Genomic DNA, 16792 nt, shown 5'->3' on the forward strand with positions numbered 1-16792 from the left:
TTTTTGGAGTGAACGAGTGTTCAGCAAGCTGACGCTCAGTGATGTTACCGGTGCTCTACTTCTTCTCTGGTTGGGTTTTTTCTTGGCTGGTTCAGCTACGGATTTCAGTAGGTTCTCCTGCCTTAGAATCTGTTGTGTATGTTGGCTAATGGAGTAGGCAGCGCTATTAAGCGCAATTAGGTTTTCCTTGGAATAATACGGCGTGGGGCCAAGGGTCCTGGCCCCTGGTCCCGGCCGGTCGCGGACGGGCTCAGACGGGCTTGCCTTTGGCGCGCCTTCGGCGCCCCGCCGGCGCCCCCGCTGCGCCCGTCCGCTGCGCTGCCTATATGAGGGTTCCATTTTATGCCCACGAGGGCGGGAGGGTGGGCGTGGCTAAGCGCTTGCTTCTCAGCCCCCAAGCCTTCTCCTCACCTAATATGGCCGCCGCTAGAAGTCCTACCTCGAGGTCAGTGACCCGGGAGCAGGGATAGCTAAAGATAGGAAAGTTTGTAGATTTAGAAGAGCAGGACCCGGCTTTTCGCCTCAGGACACTGCAGAACAGAGCGTTTAGGTGAAAGGTAGGTGCAGTGCAAAGTAGCAAATATCACAGTGCAAAACACGCAATTTTTTAAAATAAGCAGCAAGTATTTTTAAACGAAGTTAAAATGAACAAACGCTTTCACGCACAAATCGTAGCACTCACTCGCTCTCAATCAGTGAGGAAAGTGCAAGGATCTGTTCTTTTATGCCCACGAGGGCGGGAGGGTGGGCGTGGCTAAGCGCTTGCTTCTCAGCCCCCAAGCCTTCTCCTCACCTAATATGGCCGCCGCTAGAAGTCCTACCTCGAGGTCAGTGACCCGGGAGCAGGGATAGCTAAAGATAGGAAAGTTTGTAGATTTAGAAGAGCAGGACCCGGCTTTTCGCCTCAGGACACTGCAGAACAGAGCGTTTAGGTGAAAGGTAGGTGCAGTGCAAAGTAGCAAATATCACAGTGCAAAACACGCAATTTTTTAAAATAAGCAGCAAGTATTTTTAAACGAAGTTAAAATGAACAAACGCTTTCACGCACAAATGTTAGCACTCACTCGCTCTCAATCAGTGATGAAAGTGCAAGGATCTGTTCTTTTATGACCACGAGGGCGGGAGGGTGGGCGTGGCTAAGCGCTTGCTTCTCAGCCCCCAAGCCTTCTCCTCACCTAATATGGCCGCCGCTAGAAGTCCTACCTCGAGGTCAGTGACCCGGGAGCAGGGATAGCTAAAGATAGGAAAGTTTGTAGATTTAGAAGAGCAGGACCCGGCTTTTCGCCTCAGGACACTGCAGAACAGAGCGTTTAGGTGAAAGGTAGGCGCAGTGCAAAGTAGCAAATATCACAGTGCAAAACACGCAATTTTTTAAAATAAGCAGCAAGTATTTTTAAACGAAGTTAAAATGAACAAACGCTTTCACGCACAAATCGTAGCACTCACTCGCTCTCAATCAGTGATGAAAGTGCAAGGATCTGTTCTTTTATGACCACGAGGGCGGGAGGGTGGGCGTGGCTAAGCGCTTGCTTCTCAGCCCCCAAGCCTTCTCCTCACCTAATATGGCCGCCGCTAGAAGTCCTACCTCGAGGTCAGTGACCCGGGAGCAGGGATAGCTAAAGATAGGAAAGTTTGTAGATTTAGAAGAGCAGGACCCGGCTTTTCGCCTCAGGACACTGCAGAACAGAGCGTTTAGGTGAAAGGTAGGTGCAGTGCAAAGTAGCAAATATCACAGTGCAAAACACGCAATTTTTTAAAATAAGCAGCAAGTATTTTTAAACGAAGTTAAAATGAACAAACGCTTTCACGCACAAATCGTAGCACTCACTCGCTCTCAATCAGTGAGGAAAGTGCAAGGATCTGTTCTTTTATGCCCACGAGGGCGGGAGGGTGGGCGTGGCTAAGCGCTTGCTTCTCAGCCCCCAAGCCTTCTCCTCACCTAATATGGCCGCCGCTAGAAGTCCTACCTCGAGGTCAGTGACCCGGGAGCAGGGATAGCTAAAGATAGGAAAGTTTGTAGATTTAGAAGAGCAGGACCCGGCTTTTCGCCTCAGGACACTGCAGAACAGAGCGTTTAGGTGAAAGGTAGGTGCAGTGCAAAGTAGCAAATATCACAGTGCAAAACACGCAATTTTTTAAAATAAGCAGCAAGTATTTTTAAACGAAGTTAAAATGAACAAACGCTTTCACGCACAAATCGTAGCACTCACTCGCTCTCAATCAGTGATGAAAGTGCAAGGATCTGTTCTTTTATGACCACGAGGGCGGGAGGGTGGGCGTGGCTAAGCGCTTGCTTCTCAGCCCCCAAGCCTTCTCCTCACCTAATATGGCCGCCGCTAGAAGTCCTACCTCGAGGTCAGTGACCCGGGAGCAGGGATAGCTAAAGATAGGAAAGTTTGTAGATTTAGAAGAGCAGGACCCGGCTTTTCGCCTCAGGACACTGCAGAACAGAGCGTTTAGGTGAAAGGTAGGCGCAGTGCAAAGTAGCAAATATCACAGTGCAAAACACGCAATTTTTTAAAATAAGCAGCAAGTATTTTTAAACGAAGTTAAAATGAACAAACGCTTTCACGCACAAATCGTAGCACTCACTCGCTCTCAATCAGTGATGAAAGTGCAAGGATCTGTTCTTTTATGACCACGAGGGCGGGAGGGTGGGCGTGGCTAAGCGCTTGCTTCTCAGCCCCCAAGCCTTCTCCTCACCTAATATGGCCGCCGCTAGAAGTCCTACCTCGAGGTCAGTGACCCGGGAGCAGGGATAGCTAAAGATAGGAAAGTTTGTAGATTTAGAAGAGCAGGACCCGGCTTTTCGCCTCAGGACACTGCAGAACAGAGCGTTTAGGTGAAAGGTAGGTGCAGTGCAAAGTAGCAAATATCACAGTGTAAAACACGCAATTTTTTAAAATAAGCAGCAAGTATTTTTAAACGAAGTTAAAATGAACAAACGCTTTCACGCACAAATCGTCGCACTCACTCGCTCTCAATCAGTGAGGAAAGTGCAAGGATCTGTTCTTTTATGCCCACGAGGGCAGGAGGGTGGGCGTGGCTAAGCGCTTGCTTCTCAGCCCCCAAGCCTTCTCCTCACCTAATATGGCCGCCGCTAGAAGTCCTACCTCGAGGTCAGTGACCCGGGAGCAGGGATAGCTAAAGATAGGAAAGTTTGTAGATTTAGAAGAGCAGGACCCGGCTTTTCGCCTCAGGACACTGCAGAACAGAGCGTTTAGGTGAAAGGTAGGTGCAGTGCAAAGTAGCAAATATCACAGTGCAAAACACGCAATTTTTTAAAATAAGCAGCAAGTATTTTTAAAGGAAGTTAAAATGAACAAGCGCTTTCACGCACAAATCGTAGCACTCACTCGCTCTCAATCAGTGAGGAAAGTGCAAGGATCTGTTCTTTTATGCCCACGAGGGCGGGAGGGTGGGCGTGGCTAAGCGCTTGCTTCTCAGCCCCCAAGCCTTCTCCTCACCTAATATGGCCGCCACTAGAAGTCCTACCTCGAGGTCAGTGACCCGGGAGCAGGGATAGCTAAAGATAGGAAAGTTTGTAGATTTAGAAGAGCAGGACCCGGCTTTTCGCCTCAGGACACTGCAGAACAGAGCGTTTAGGTGAAAGGTAGGTGCAGTGCAAAGTAGCAAATATCACAGTGCAAAACACGCAATTTTTTAAAATAAGCAGCAAGTATTTTTAAACGAAGTTAAAATGAACAAACGCTTTCACGCACAAATCGTAGCACTCACTCGCTCTCAATCAGTGAGGAAAGTGCAAGGATCTGTTCTTTTATGCCCACGAGGGCGGGAGGGTGGGCGTGGCTAAGCGCTTGCTTCTCAGCCCCCAAGCCTTCTCCTCACCTAATATGGCCGCCGCTAGAAGTCCTACCTCGAGGTCAGTGACCCGGGAGCAGGGATAGCTAAAGATAGGAAAGTTTGTAGATTTAGAAGAGCAGGACCCGGCTTTTCGCCTCAGGACACTGCAGAACAGAGCGTTTAGGTGAAAGGTAGGTGCAGTGCAAAGTAGCAAATATCACAGTGCAAAACACGCAATTTTTTAAAATAAGCAGCAAGTATTTTTAAACGAAGTTAAAATGAACAAACGCTTTCACGCACAAATCGTAGCACTCACTCGCTCTCAATCAGTGAGGAAAGTGCAAGGATCTGTTCTTTTATGCCCACGAGGGCGGGAGGGTGGGCGTGGCTAAGCGCTTGCTTCTCAGCCCCCAAGCCTTCTCCTCACCTAATATGGCCGCCGCTAGAAGTCCTACCTCGAGGTCAGTGACCCGGGAGCAGGGATAGCTAAAGATAGGAAAGTTTGTAGATTTAGAAGAGCAGGACCCGGCTTTTCGCCTCAGGACACTGCAGAACAGAGCGTTTAGGTGAAAGGTAGGTGCAGTGCAAAGTAGCAAATATCACAGTGCAAAACACGCAATTTTTTAAAATAAGCAGCAAGTATTTTTAAACGAAGTTAAAATGAACAAACGCTTTCACGCACAAATCGTAGCACTCACTCGCTCTCAATCAGTGAGGAAAGTGCAAGGATCTGTTCTTTTATGCCCACGAGGGCGGGAGGGTGGGCGTGGCTAAGCGCTTGCTTCTCAGCCCCCAAGCCTTCTCCTCACCTAATATGGCCGCCGCTAGAAGTCCTACCTCGAGGTCAGTGACCCTGGAGCAGGGATAGCTAAAGATAGGAAAGTTTGTAGATTTAGAAGAGCAGGACCCGGCTTTTCGCCTCAGGACACTGCAGAACAGAGCGTTTAGGTGAAAGGTAGGTGCAGTGCAAAGTAGCAAATATCACAGTGCAAAACACGCAATTTTTTAAAATAAGCAGCAAGTATTTTTAAACGAAGTTAAAATGAACAAACGCTTTCACGCACAAATCGTAGCACTCACTCGCTCTCAATCAGTGAGGAAAGTGCAAGGATCTGTTCTTTTATGCCCACGAGGGCGGGAGGGTGGGCGTGGCTAAGCGCTTGCTTCTCAGCCCCCAAGCCTTCTCCTCACCTAATATGGCCGCCGCTAGAAGTCCTACCTCGAGGTCAGTGACCCGGGAGCAGGGATAGCTAAAGATAGGAAAGTTTGTAGATTTAGAAGAGCAGGACCCGGCTTTTCACCTCAGGACACTGCAGAACAGAGCGTTTAGGTGAAAGGTAGGTGCAGTGCAAAGTAGCAAATATCACAGTGCAAAACACGCAATTTTTTAAAATAAGCAGCAAGTATTTTTAAACGAAGTTAAAATGAACAAACGCTTTCACGCACAAATCGTAGCACTCACTCGCTCTCAATCAGTGAGGAAAGTGCAAGGATCTGTTCTTTTATGCCCACGATAGAGATATATGAAGAAACCTGAGCAGAGCTCAGTGGAGACTCCCTTCAGCACGACGTGCGGTAGAAAATCTGAGGGACAAGGGCTCCTTCCAGGAAGGTCAGGAGGGTGATAAGAGCTGATTGGCTACTGGCCAAAGTTTGGTCCTTTTTACATAAGGACCTAGATAGGCTACTAATGTGAGGCCTCTGGCCTAGTACTAAGTATATGTCCATGTGACATTACTATAATTATTTACCGGGGACTCCCACCCCGACGACGGGGAATGATTCAGGCATGTGAATCTATGAAAGATACCCATAATACTGGATAAGGGGAGGTATTACTTAATTGCGACTCGAAATTTGTGAGTCGCAATTAAGGAGTGGTTAGAAATCGCTATTTGTTTTGCGATTTCTACATGCATAGCCTTTTGCTATTCCTTATTAGCGAATCCTTATTTTTCGCTAATAAGGAATCGCAAATGGCATTGTTGATGCATCTATACCTTTAAGCCGTAATGCCAGGGGGAGTAATTCTGCATAGTTATTCAGCTGTGTCTGACAATATATTAAGTCAGAGAGCCAGTCTTTAAACTTCAGTGCTCTCTCGCTGACCCACCTGCAAGCGACACAGCGATTAGCCATTAACAGCGCAATTTCTAGGTAGCGGCGATATAGCTTGTCTACTAGTTCAGTGTAGCCCAACAAAGCTACTAGTGGAGTGCGCTCCAAGGATAATGTTGGAATCTGCTCCAATCCAATGCCTCGAAGACTTGCCCCCAATACTCACATACAACAGGACTACCCCCAGCTAGATGGAGAAAATCAGCCACTTTCGTGCCACATCTATCACAGCGCTCTGAGTATTTCAGCTTATATTTGTACATTTTTACTGGAGTGTAATATAGGCAGTGTAAAAATTTGAAATGCAGTATTCTCAGTCTGCTGCTTGCTGAAATCTGTTCGGTCTGTAGACGGCGAAATGTCCATTGTTTATCTGTGAGCTCATTACCTAATACTGTGTTATAGTGTGCATGAGCGGGGCATGGGGCCGCCTCCTGCTGAGTGTGTATTGTATGATAGAGTGTGGAGAAAATATGCCCTGTGGAGGAGGCTTGTAATATCAGGTGCAGAGGGAGTAGCGTAGGGGGCTCCAGCGGAATCTCTGGGGCAATGTGTCGCAGGCCCTGTCGGACCGTATATGAAGAAATACATCTAGTGGAGATGGCTGGGCCTCGTGGAATATTTGTTCTAGAGACTGGAACGTTCCTTTATGATACAGGTCTCCACAGGTTGTGATTTTCGACCGCTCTAGGAGCCAGAGAAACCCTGTCTCCTGAAGTAATTGCATACGGGGATTATATATTAGTGGGAGTAATGGGGAGTAAAGCATTGGCCCTTGTAACAGGGTCAGTATGCGGCTCCAGGCATCGACCGTAGATGTGATCGATGTGGGTTCTTTGTCCCGAGGCTGAGGAGCAGTACATACTAGAGGGATTGGATCTGCCAACCACTTCTCTACCGCAACCTGAGGCATATATTTGGGTGGGTGGAACCAATAATAAGAGTAGTGAGCTTGGGCACAAACATAGTACAGTTCAACGTTCGGGACATCAAATCCTCTCAGAGAGTAAGGCCTGGTGAGTATGTTCCATTGTAGCAGCGGTTGCTTGCCTCCCCATATTAATCTGATCATTTCTGAACGTAACGCCTTGAAGAAGTGTCTGCCAGGATGATACGGAATGTTAAGGAATAGGTACAATAGATGTGGGAGGACCACCATTTTAATTAGTGAAGCACGTCCTGCCATGGAAAGCGGCAATGAGATCCATCGGGTAACGCAGCATGTAATGTGGTCTAGTGTTTTTCCATAAATGAGGCGCATTAGTTCTTCCCGTCTCTGGACATGCGTATGCCTAGGTAGCGTATGTCTGAGTTGCACCATTCCAGTGGAAAATCTAGGGGGAATTGTGTGGCCGCTGAGGTAAGAGGAAATATTTACGACTTCTCCCAATTAATGTGAATCCCAGAAAGTTTCCCAAAGACGATAAATTCGTCTCAGAAGCTGGTTTATATTGTGTTGTGGATCCCTAACGTAGAGGGTGATTTCGTCCACATAGAGGGATATTAGTATTTGGCGCACGTTGCAGCGTAATTCTTTGTCCTGGTGATGCTGCTGTATCTTGGCCGCCAGGGGCTCAATCGCCAAGGCAAAGAGCAGGGGAGAAAGTGGGTTCCCTATCTGGTGCCCCTAGTATTGGAGAAGGCTGGAGGCAAATGGCCATTAATCAGGACTTTGGCTGTTGGAAATCGGTATAACACACCTATCCACGAGAGAAAAAATGGAGGGAAGCCCATATGTTGTAGTACACCTAGTAGGTAATCCCACTCAACAGAGTCAAACGCTTTGGTGGCGTCTAAAAAGACCGTCGCCAGTGCCAGGTTGGGATCCACGTTATGTAATATGAAAAAAAAGTACGTAGGTTGTGCGTGGTCGCAAGCCCATGGATGAAGCCAGCTTGATCGGGCAGGATGAGTTTTTCTATAGGCAGATTTAGTCTATTGGCAAGGACCTTAGCAAGAATTTTAGTATCACATTGATGAGGGATAGGGGCCTATAAGAGTCACATAGATCTGCTGGTTTCCCAGGTTTTAGGACGGAGGTAATAAGCGCCTCTCTCATGGAGGGCAGGAGGGTGCCTGTTCCAGAGCGTCTTCATACACTTCCTTTAGGATGGGGGCTAACTGATCTATGCATGTTTTGTAGAAGTCGATGGGGAGCCTGTCTAGGCCAGGGGCTTTGCAGGACTCCATGTGCATAATGGCTTCTCGTATCTCATCTAATTCAAAGGGGGCACATAGGAGTTCTCTCTGCGAGTCGCCGGGCCAACGAAAGCTACATATTTGAGGTAGCTGTCCAGATCGAGAGAGTCCTGCCTGCCTGAGGTATATAACAAAGAATAATGTGTGGTAAACGCATTGAGTATATCAGCAGTGTCTCTATAGAGCACTTGCCCTGGACCCACCATCTCCAAGATATAATTAGAGCAGCAGGGCTTCCGTATAGTTTCTGCTTGAGCCCTGTCCGGGCGCTCGCCCTCTCTATATTTATGGGCCACCCAGTATTTACCCCTGAATTTAGTCTCTCTGTCAGCAGTGTCTGTGTAGTCTGAGAGCTTTTCACGGAATTCTCGTTGGGTCTTTCCATCTTCGCCCATAGAGAGCCTAGTCTCCAGCCCCTGTAGCTCTGCTTATAGTTTCTTCAATGTTCCCTGGATGTCTCGTAGGACTCCAAACCTTTTTCGAGATGCAAAACCCACGAATCGTGACTTTAAAGGCCTCCCAAATTGTTTTGACGCTATCTACAGAACCCCTGTCCCTCTGGAAAAAATCTGTGATTTCCTGTCCTAGTTCGCTATGAAACGCTGCATTGAGTAATGTAAGGGGCGATAATCTCCAGATGCTATGTGGATTGCTATATCCCGGGGAAGCGAGCATCAGCTTTACAGGGGGATGGTCAGAGTAGGTTCTCGCTAGGTGTATGACAGCGATTATCGGTGGGCCTAGGCCGCGGGAGAGGAGACAATAATCTTAGCGGGCCCAAGACGCAGACAGGGCAGTAAAATCTGTGCCTTCAGTGGTGTGAGGATGTATATGGTGCCAAGTGTTTTCCAGTCTGTTGTCAGTCACTATGCAGCAAAGTACTTTATGTGATCTATTATAGTGGGGTGGCGCAGGGTTAGACCTCTCCACGGTGGGACTGAAGGTAGCATTGAAGACCCCCCCATATGATGTGAGTAGAACCGATCTAAATAATTGTCCCCCAAAGCATGGTAAAGAAATCCGGGATATCAATATTGGGGCGGTAGCAGCTTCCGAAGGTGACTGATTTGGTACCCAGTCTGTCTGCCCATGAAATGCAGTATTGCCCTTGTTGATCCTGCACTGAAGAAGCCAGGGCAAACGGAGTAAGTTTTTTAACGAGTATAGCCGTTCTTCTAGTGTAGGAGGAGTAGAAGGAGAATATTCTGTGGTCCACCCATTTCTGTGTGAAGGTACTATTGTATCTGGGATTGAGGTGGGTCTCTTGAAACATTGCTACATGGACCAGGTGTCAGTCTAAGTATGCTAGAACCTGGCTTCTTTTCCTCGGGTCGCCTAACCCCCTAATGTTCCACGTGAGGATATGCAAATCCTGGTGAGGTGGCAGACTAGCCATATGGCATGGTGGCACATGATGTATAGCACAATGGTCTTACTACTTCTGTAAATGAGATGTAGTAGTGACAATCAATCTGTCTTTCATATTGCGTCTCTCGTGCAGGGTGAAACTTCAAAAACGACCCCATTGCCACCCCCTGCCCCACCCACTGAAGCATCCTAAACGTGCCAGAAGAAACATTCCCATCCCCCACCAAAGTCCCTAACAAAACGAAAAACAATCTGCATATTGGTCTGCAGCAAGAAACGGGGGGCACCCACGGGGGGAACTCCTAGGCTCATGCTCGGCTACTCCTTGCCTTCTGAGTATCGGGATGGTGGAAAGGCCAAACTTAATGAAGATGAGGGCATTCGGTACCAAGTGTCATGTAACCCTAGTAGGTAAATTATCTGGTGCGAAGGGACAGATATTTCAGTCTGATGTATCCGTACATCAATGTTTATGTAACGCTGTGATGGTGCGGTGTCTAAACCACCCCCGGGTGTGGCGACAACATAACTCAAGTATCAGTTAATCCGTATCCGGGAAAGGCGATCTCGATGATGGATCTTGTGTGGAGCGGGAGTTGTTTTGATGCTTAATACGTTTCAGGAAGTCTTCCACTTGTTGCGGATTAGTGAAGAAATATTGCTTGCCCTGATGTGTGACTCGTAGGTGGGCAGGGTACATGAGAGCATAGTCAATTTGTTCTTGACAAAGCTTTTGTTTAGCGGGCATGAACTTACGTCGTTCCTCTTGCACAGTTGCCGTGAAGTCGGGATAGAGGGTGAATGTATTCCTTTCAAATGTGAGTTGACGTTTCTCCCGAGCCGCTTTGAGGGCCACATCTCGGTTTCGGTAATTTAGAAACCGTGCAATGATGGGGCGCGGCTTGCATCCTGGAGGTGGCCTGGGCTAGAGCAAACGGTGTGCTCTTTCTACTATGAATTGGGAAGAAAAGGATTCAGCACCAATTGTGTCCCGTAACAGTCTCTCTATGCACCTTTTTCAATTGAACAGATACAAAAAACTCTGGAAAAAGCCAAACCTGACTCCCCTCAAGATCTATTTCCTCCGTGGATCTTTCCATTGCTTTCCAATCAGATCGCACCTGAAGTCTTGGAATTGTATAACTCATCAGTTGACTCAGGCACTATCCCTCTTGCATGGAAGTCAGCTCAAGTTATAACTAAACAAAAGAAGTCCAATGTCGATTGCAGTAATTTAGCAAACTACCATCCAATTTCATTGCTTCCTCTCCTAGGCAAGTCACTGGAAGGTTCATTAAATATCCAACTCTCAAATGACCTTGAAGATAACCAGTTATTGGACCCATCTCAATTTGGGTTCAGACCTTCCATTAGTATGAAGACAGCTCTAGTCGCTGTAAGACTTCCTAAGTAACAGAACTCAGACCATCTTGCTGGGTACCTTCAGGTCCCGCACTATATTGATTAAAAAGGGGGTGCATCAGGGCTCTTGTTGAAGCACCACGTTATTTTACATCTACGTGGCTCCCTTGGTTTAACATAGCAAGATCCTTTTCGTTTTGAAATTGTATCATATACAGATGACACCCAGCTTGTCATCTCTTTTGGGGATGACCTGGAGAAGTTCAAAGGTCAGTTCTCAAATGGTATGAAAGCTAGAGCAGACAGGATGGCAACTAACTATCTGCAACTAAATACAGAGAAAATGGAGATTCTGTTATATGGGAAAGCAGAGCAACTTTGGAGTCCAGAATGGTGTCCTAAAGAATTAGGCCTCGCTCCTACCCCCAAATAAATAGTGAGTAATCTTGGCATAAAAATAGATCAGCCTCTGTCTATGAAAGATCAGGTAATTCCCACCAGTGGCAGGTGTTCTAATATGATGCATCTAATGAAGAAATTGTTTTCCTAACTTTTTCTCTCTGTTAGGAAAACCTACGTTCAGGCCATGATTCTTAGCAAATTAGACTATGGCAATACACTACTCTCATCAGCCATTGAGTCCTTAATGTTCAAACTACATGTGGTCCAAAATACAGCCGCACGACTTGTATGCAATCTTCCTTCCCACTCGTCAGCATAACGTTTAGAGAAAGCTCTGCACTGGCTCCCCATTAAGAAAAGGTAAAAAAATGTAATTTGCTGCCTTACATGTTAAACACTAGCAGGAAACGGACTGAGCTACCTGCGTCAAAGACTGAATTACTACTGACAAGTTAGGGATCTGCGCTCTAAGGACAAAGCTCTACTTATCATTCCTGGGTTCCATCTGACTAGATGTGGGGGCAGGTCTATTTCTTACCTAGCCCCATACTATTGGAATTATCTGCCTTATCAGGCCCGCACTTGCCCTGATTATTTATAATTTGGAAAATTGCTCAAAACAATCTTATTTTAATTGCTAAGTGTTAGGTTTTTCTGCCTGTGTTTCATCGCTAGCACAGAGATACTTCTTCGTAGGAGATTTGAGCGCTATAGTAAGTTATATAAAAATAACATAACAGCTCATCTTGAGGACCTTACTGATAACGTCACTAAGAATATTCTTGACCTGATAGCCAGTCTAGATCGTTGTAGGGCCATCCAATCGATGGTATCTTTACCAACAATACTCCCATGTCAGATATGTCAACTTTTCCATTACTCTGGACTGCCCACCTAGCAGTAAGATTCGATCTATTGCTAGCGCAGCCCCTTCAACATGGCAGAACCCTCACCCCCAACCAACGAATTGCTTTGACGTCCTTACCATAAGATACACCCAAACCCATTTAATCAGGCACTATCAGCTTCATTACCTCTAATATCTGAGGACCTTGATGCTGTGGTAGACAACTACGTATCTTGGCTTTAGCCGTCAACTCATTGGCTCCATCAAAGGCCTCTGTTAGCAAGAGACACCTTCCCTCAGTTCCTTGATATGCTGAGACACTTAGGAACCAAAAACACAAATGCAGAAAGCAAGAACGAATCGGGAAAAAGGAGTATCTTGATTCAGAAAAGCTTGAATATAAGAATGAGTTCACTACCTACAAATCTTTGATTATGATTGAAAGAGAAATCTTCCTACTTTACCCAAATGGTCGAGGAAGCTAAGAATTAAGTTAAAGAACTATTCCTTATGGTACAGAAACTTACAACTACAGAGCCAGAGATAGCCAATCTTAGCAATCAAGACTTCAGTAATGACGTAGCTGGCTTCTTTCAAAATAAAGTTATATATAATAGGTTTTCCTCCATTAATGGCCAGGTTCGGACAAGATTACCCCTACCCATTAAAATTGTGGGGAAAAATATGACCTCTCAGCTTGCCACATTTCTACAAGACAAAAATTGTTTGGGATCCATCCAATATGGCTTCAGAAGTGAACACAGCACCGAGATATTCTTAATTAAAGCCACAGAAGAAATTAGACTCACTGTGGACCTGTCAGCGGCTTTTGACACAGTGAATCATGAGCTACTGGCAGGTCGACTATTTCACAAACGGAATAAGAGGTTAATCTCTGGCCCTTCTAAAATCCTTTTTGGCCGGGTACAAATTATGTATCATTAAACTATTTTAACTCCGAACCCTTTACATTGCCTTGTGGAATCCCACAAGGCTCTTCACTAAGCCCTACTCTATTTAATGTTTATGTGTCTAATTTGGCTAATCTCCTCAGAAAGTTCAGATTTTCTCTTACATCATATGTAGAGGACACTCAAATAGTTGTCTCACTGTCAGAGAAAGATGTTGAAATAGACTCCATGTTTCAGAACAGTATATTGGCAGCCAATACCTGGATGGCCAACAATTGCTTAAAGCTCAACTCAGGTAAAACTGACGCCATCTTGTTTGGGAATTCATCTTCTTTCTGGTCCCATTGCCGGTGGCCAACTAAGTTAGAAACTCTGCCTACCCCAGTTAAGAAGGTACGCAATCTTGGGAGTGATCACCAACAATTTGCCTATAGTGATCACGTAAACTGTCTCCTAATCTGTTTTCTACGTCATCAAAATGCTAAAAAAGATTCTTCCTTTTCTTACATCCTCATTACAAAAAAATGTTGTTACATTTATGGTACTCTCTAAACTTGATTATTGCAATGGTCTTTATGCCAACCTACAAGAACAACAACTTAGCAAACCACAGACACTGCAGAACGCAGATGTATGCATTTATCTACTTAGTCCCAAATTCAACTCAGTGACTAATGGATTAAAGCAGCTTCGCTGGTTGCCAATAAGACAGAGAGTTAGGTTTAAGGCTCTCTGCATCGTTTTTAAAACCCTAAATGATAGTGGACCTGATTATCTTAAGAAGAAAGGTATCAGGTATAGGCGATCAAGAATCCGAAGATCATCTGCGTCTAACAACATAATTGTTCCCAAATTCATACTTCTTTCTTGGGGAGGCAGAAGCTTTGTGAATAGCCCCGCCCTGCCACCTCATCTAAAATATATAATATATAAACTATCTCAGGAACACCTTGAAAAACCTGGTTATTTAACACTGCTTGACTTACGTCTTATACCATGGCCATTTGATTCTTGCGCCTAAATGAGGAATATAACATAAAATAACATAACAAGAACAATATGCGCAAAATATGGAGTCGCTGTGTCTAAACTCACAGATAGCATTACTTGTTGGATTTTGTTGCCCCTGTCCATTGCAGGACGCATCTCCCTCATGTCCTACCTAAATTCTTGTACCTATTTCTTAACCTTCCCTATTCCCCAGGCTGTCACTTTGAGCACAAATGATCTGGCTAGCATGGGCCGGTAATCAAGCTCATTTGGAGTGGAATGTCCTCAAAAGGCCTTTTTCAAAAGGGGGTTTTGAAGCCCCAGATATGGATATATGGAACTATATTACCTGTGTGAACAGGTGTATTATGCCATCCATTGATATAAAGCCAACCCATACATACCACACATGGGAACTAAGCAATGTTATATGACCCCTCTACCTTCCTACTCCTACTTAGGATCAATGTTGACCTCTTCCCAGTCTGCAGAAGCTACATTCATGTGTACATCTATAGCGTGGTGCACACTTGCCAAAAAACTAGATCAGCCAACACTAAATACTCCACTTGGATCCCTGCCTTATCACCCATCACTGCCAGTTACACGTGAAGCAGCATGCAGACTCAGGGGCATATGTAGGTAATTTCCATTTTGCGATTCTCAAATAGCGATTTTTAAGGAATCACTATTTGAGAATTGCAAAATGGAATGTAGGTAATAATTCGCAATTTTTTTGCGAATCTCTAACATTCCTTAATTGCGATTAGCAAATTGCGAATCGCAAATAAGGAACAAGTGTCCTATTCATTCCTATGGGCCGCTTGGCGATTTCTATGGGAAAATCGCAATTTGAGAATCGCAATTCCAAGGGTGCCAGGGTGTCCAAAGGACACCTGTTGCACCCCTGGAATGTGGCTGTAAGTACATGTGGTGCACATACATGCCCTAAGGGCATGTCTGTGCTGCACATGGCATTTTGATTTTTTTTTTTATGCATTTTGACAGGAAATCGCAAAATATCATCTACTTGAAGTAGGTGGTATTTTGCGATTCCTTAAGCCAAAATCGCTATTTTAAAAGCACCCCTACATAGCATTTCAGGAATCGCAAAATTGCGATTCCTTAAATGCTTGAGCAAAATAAGGAATCTGGCACCTACATATCAAAACGCCGTTTACAATTCGCAAACGCCGATATTCGCCGAATTTCGGCATTTGCAAATCGCAAACGCCTACCTACATATGCCCCAAAGTTTTCAGAATTTCGGAATTTCGCACAGGCGGTAATCTTTATCGTTAAGGAACCATCCTCATCAGTTAAGCATTGAGACACTGCAGATGAGGTTGAGCCCGCTCTATAGTCACGCCCTGCGCTGCCTAGGGGAAATACTCATTAGCATCACTTACGCTGAATTCACATACACTTTGGTATGACTGCCCCGAGGGCTCTTTGCCTGCAAGCTGGTGATGGCTGACGACTGTGTGCACCCTGTCATTGAACAATTCAAGAGTCATGTGGAAAGGGACACATATGCTCACACATCCTCATATTTCCATGGGTTTGATTATGTATGATTCCATATTATCACCTACTGTATAATAATGCGGAACAATTGTGGGCATGATGCACCAGATCTATTCAACAACCAGACGTTGCACAATTGGCTGTAGCTGCCTTTCTTTCTTCCTATTGTCACATGGATGGCAAATTATCTGGAAACTTCAATGAAGAAATTTATCAACAAAAAAAAGGTACTCTGGTTAATTTTCCATAAATGAGCAAGACTATACGCTGCAGAATGCAGAAGGTTTCCTCACCTATTATAGTCTCGAACAACAAGCAATACGTTCTCACGCAGGTTGTGAAGTTCTTCTTTCCTCTGATAGATGTCTACCACATAATGAGGGATCTCAAACATTAGCCTTTCCCAATAGTGAATCTCTGCAAACAGCTTCAGGACCCCCCTGTGAGATAAAAGACATGAGTTAGAGGGCAGCAAATATACACCACAAGAGATATTCACACAGAAAAACTCTACTTCAATTTAACATCTTTACTGGTTTTGAAAAATGGTTCTTCATGTGGACCAAAAATAGACAAAGGCACTATTAAGCTCAAGTGACAACTAAATATGCAAGACTTCTTATTTTTAAACAATGTAGACTCAAAACACGATGGATGCACATATTTTAAGAAAACAAGTCATGTATAATACCACAAATTGTAAATGAGGATCTCTTTGCATCAGCTACATTTGTCCTTTAACTCAGACAACTATCTCTCACTACCCATACGACACCATCAAAACAAACATCACAGGGACACCTTCCTCTCTCCACAGTGTTCCATTGACAGTCATCCATGTGGTATGTCTTTGAAAACTACCCTTACCTTCCAAGGCAACTAAGACCTATTTTTTTTTATTTATTTTTTTAAATATTTTATTGTCGTTGCATGTTGAAAAACTCGGTCACAATTATACACATTCTCAAGTGCGGCCTCAACATTCAGCCACATTCCTTCGATATTGCAACTTTTATTTGAATACATTAACGATTAACTGAAAACGAAAATGATCGAGTATATGGCAATGACCATCATAAGCATCCTCCTTATAATTATCGGCTACCTTTCATCATAAATGCAACACAACACGGTTTGTTCAGTCTGCGGCCCCTCCACTAGATCCCAACCATGTACATCATCCCCTCACCATGTATCAACTCCCTCCTCTTCCCCCCTTATTCTAGGTCCTCGTCCTCCTCCCCGCTATCCAGGTCTTCTCCTT

The 16792-nt window shown here is 45.1% G+C and overlaps 1 protein-coding gene across 2 annotated transcripts in view; it reads right to left on the reverse strand.

The window, feature by feature from the left end:
- The window catches only part of DNAH2 (dynein axonemal heavy chain 2), a 3497426-nt gene that overhangs the window by 2912268 nt on the left and 568366 nt on the right, over positions 1–16792 (reverse strand). For both annotated transcript variants that reach the window (XM_078670326.1, XM_078670327.1), the window contains one exon: positions 15822–15968. In XM_078670326.1, coding sequence (XP_078526452.1) covers positions 15822–15968 — 147 coding nt within the window. The remainder of the gene's footprint in view (positions 1–15821; positions 15969–16792) is intronic.

This window comes from Lissotriton helveticus, chromosome 12 (genome assembly GCF_964261635.1).
Source record: "Lissotriton helveticus chromosome 12, aLisHel1.1, whole genome shotgun sequence".
Lineage (NCBI taxonomy): Eukaryota > Metazoa > Chordata > Amphibia > Caudata > Salamandridae > Lissotriton > Lissotriton helveticus.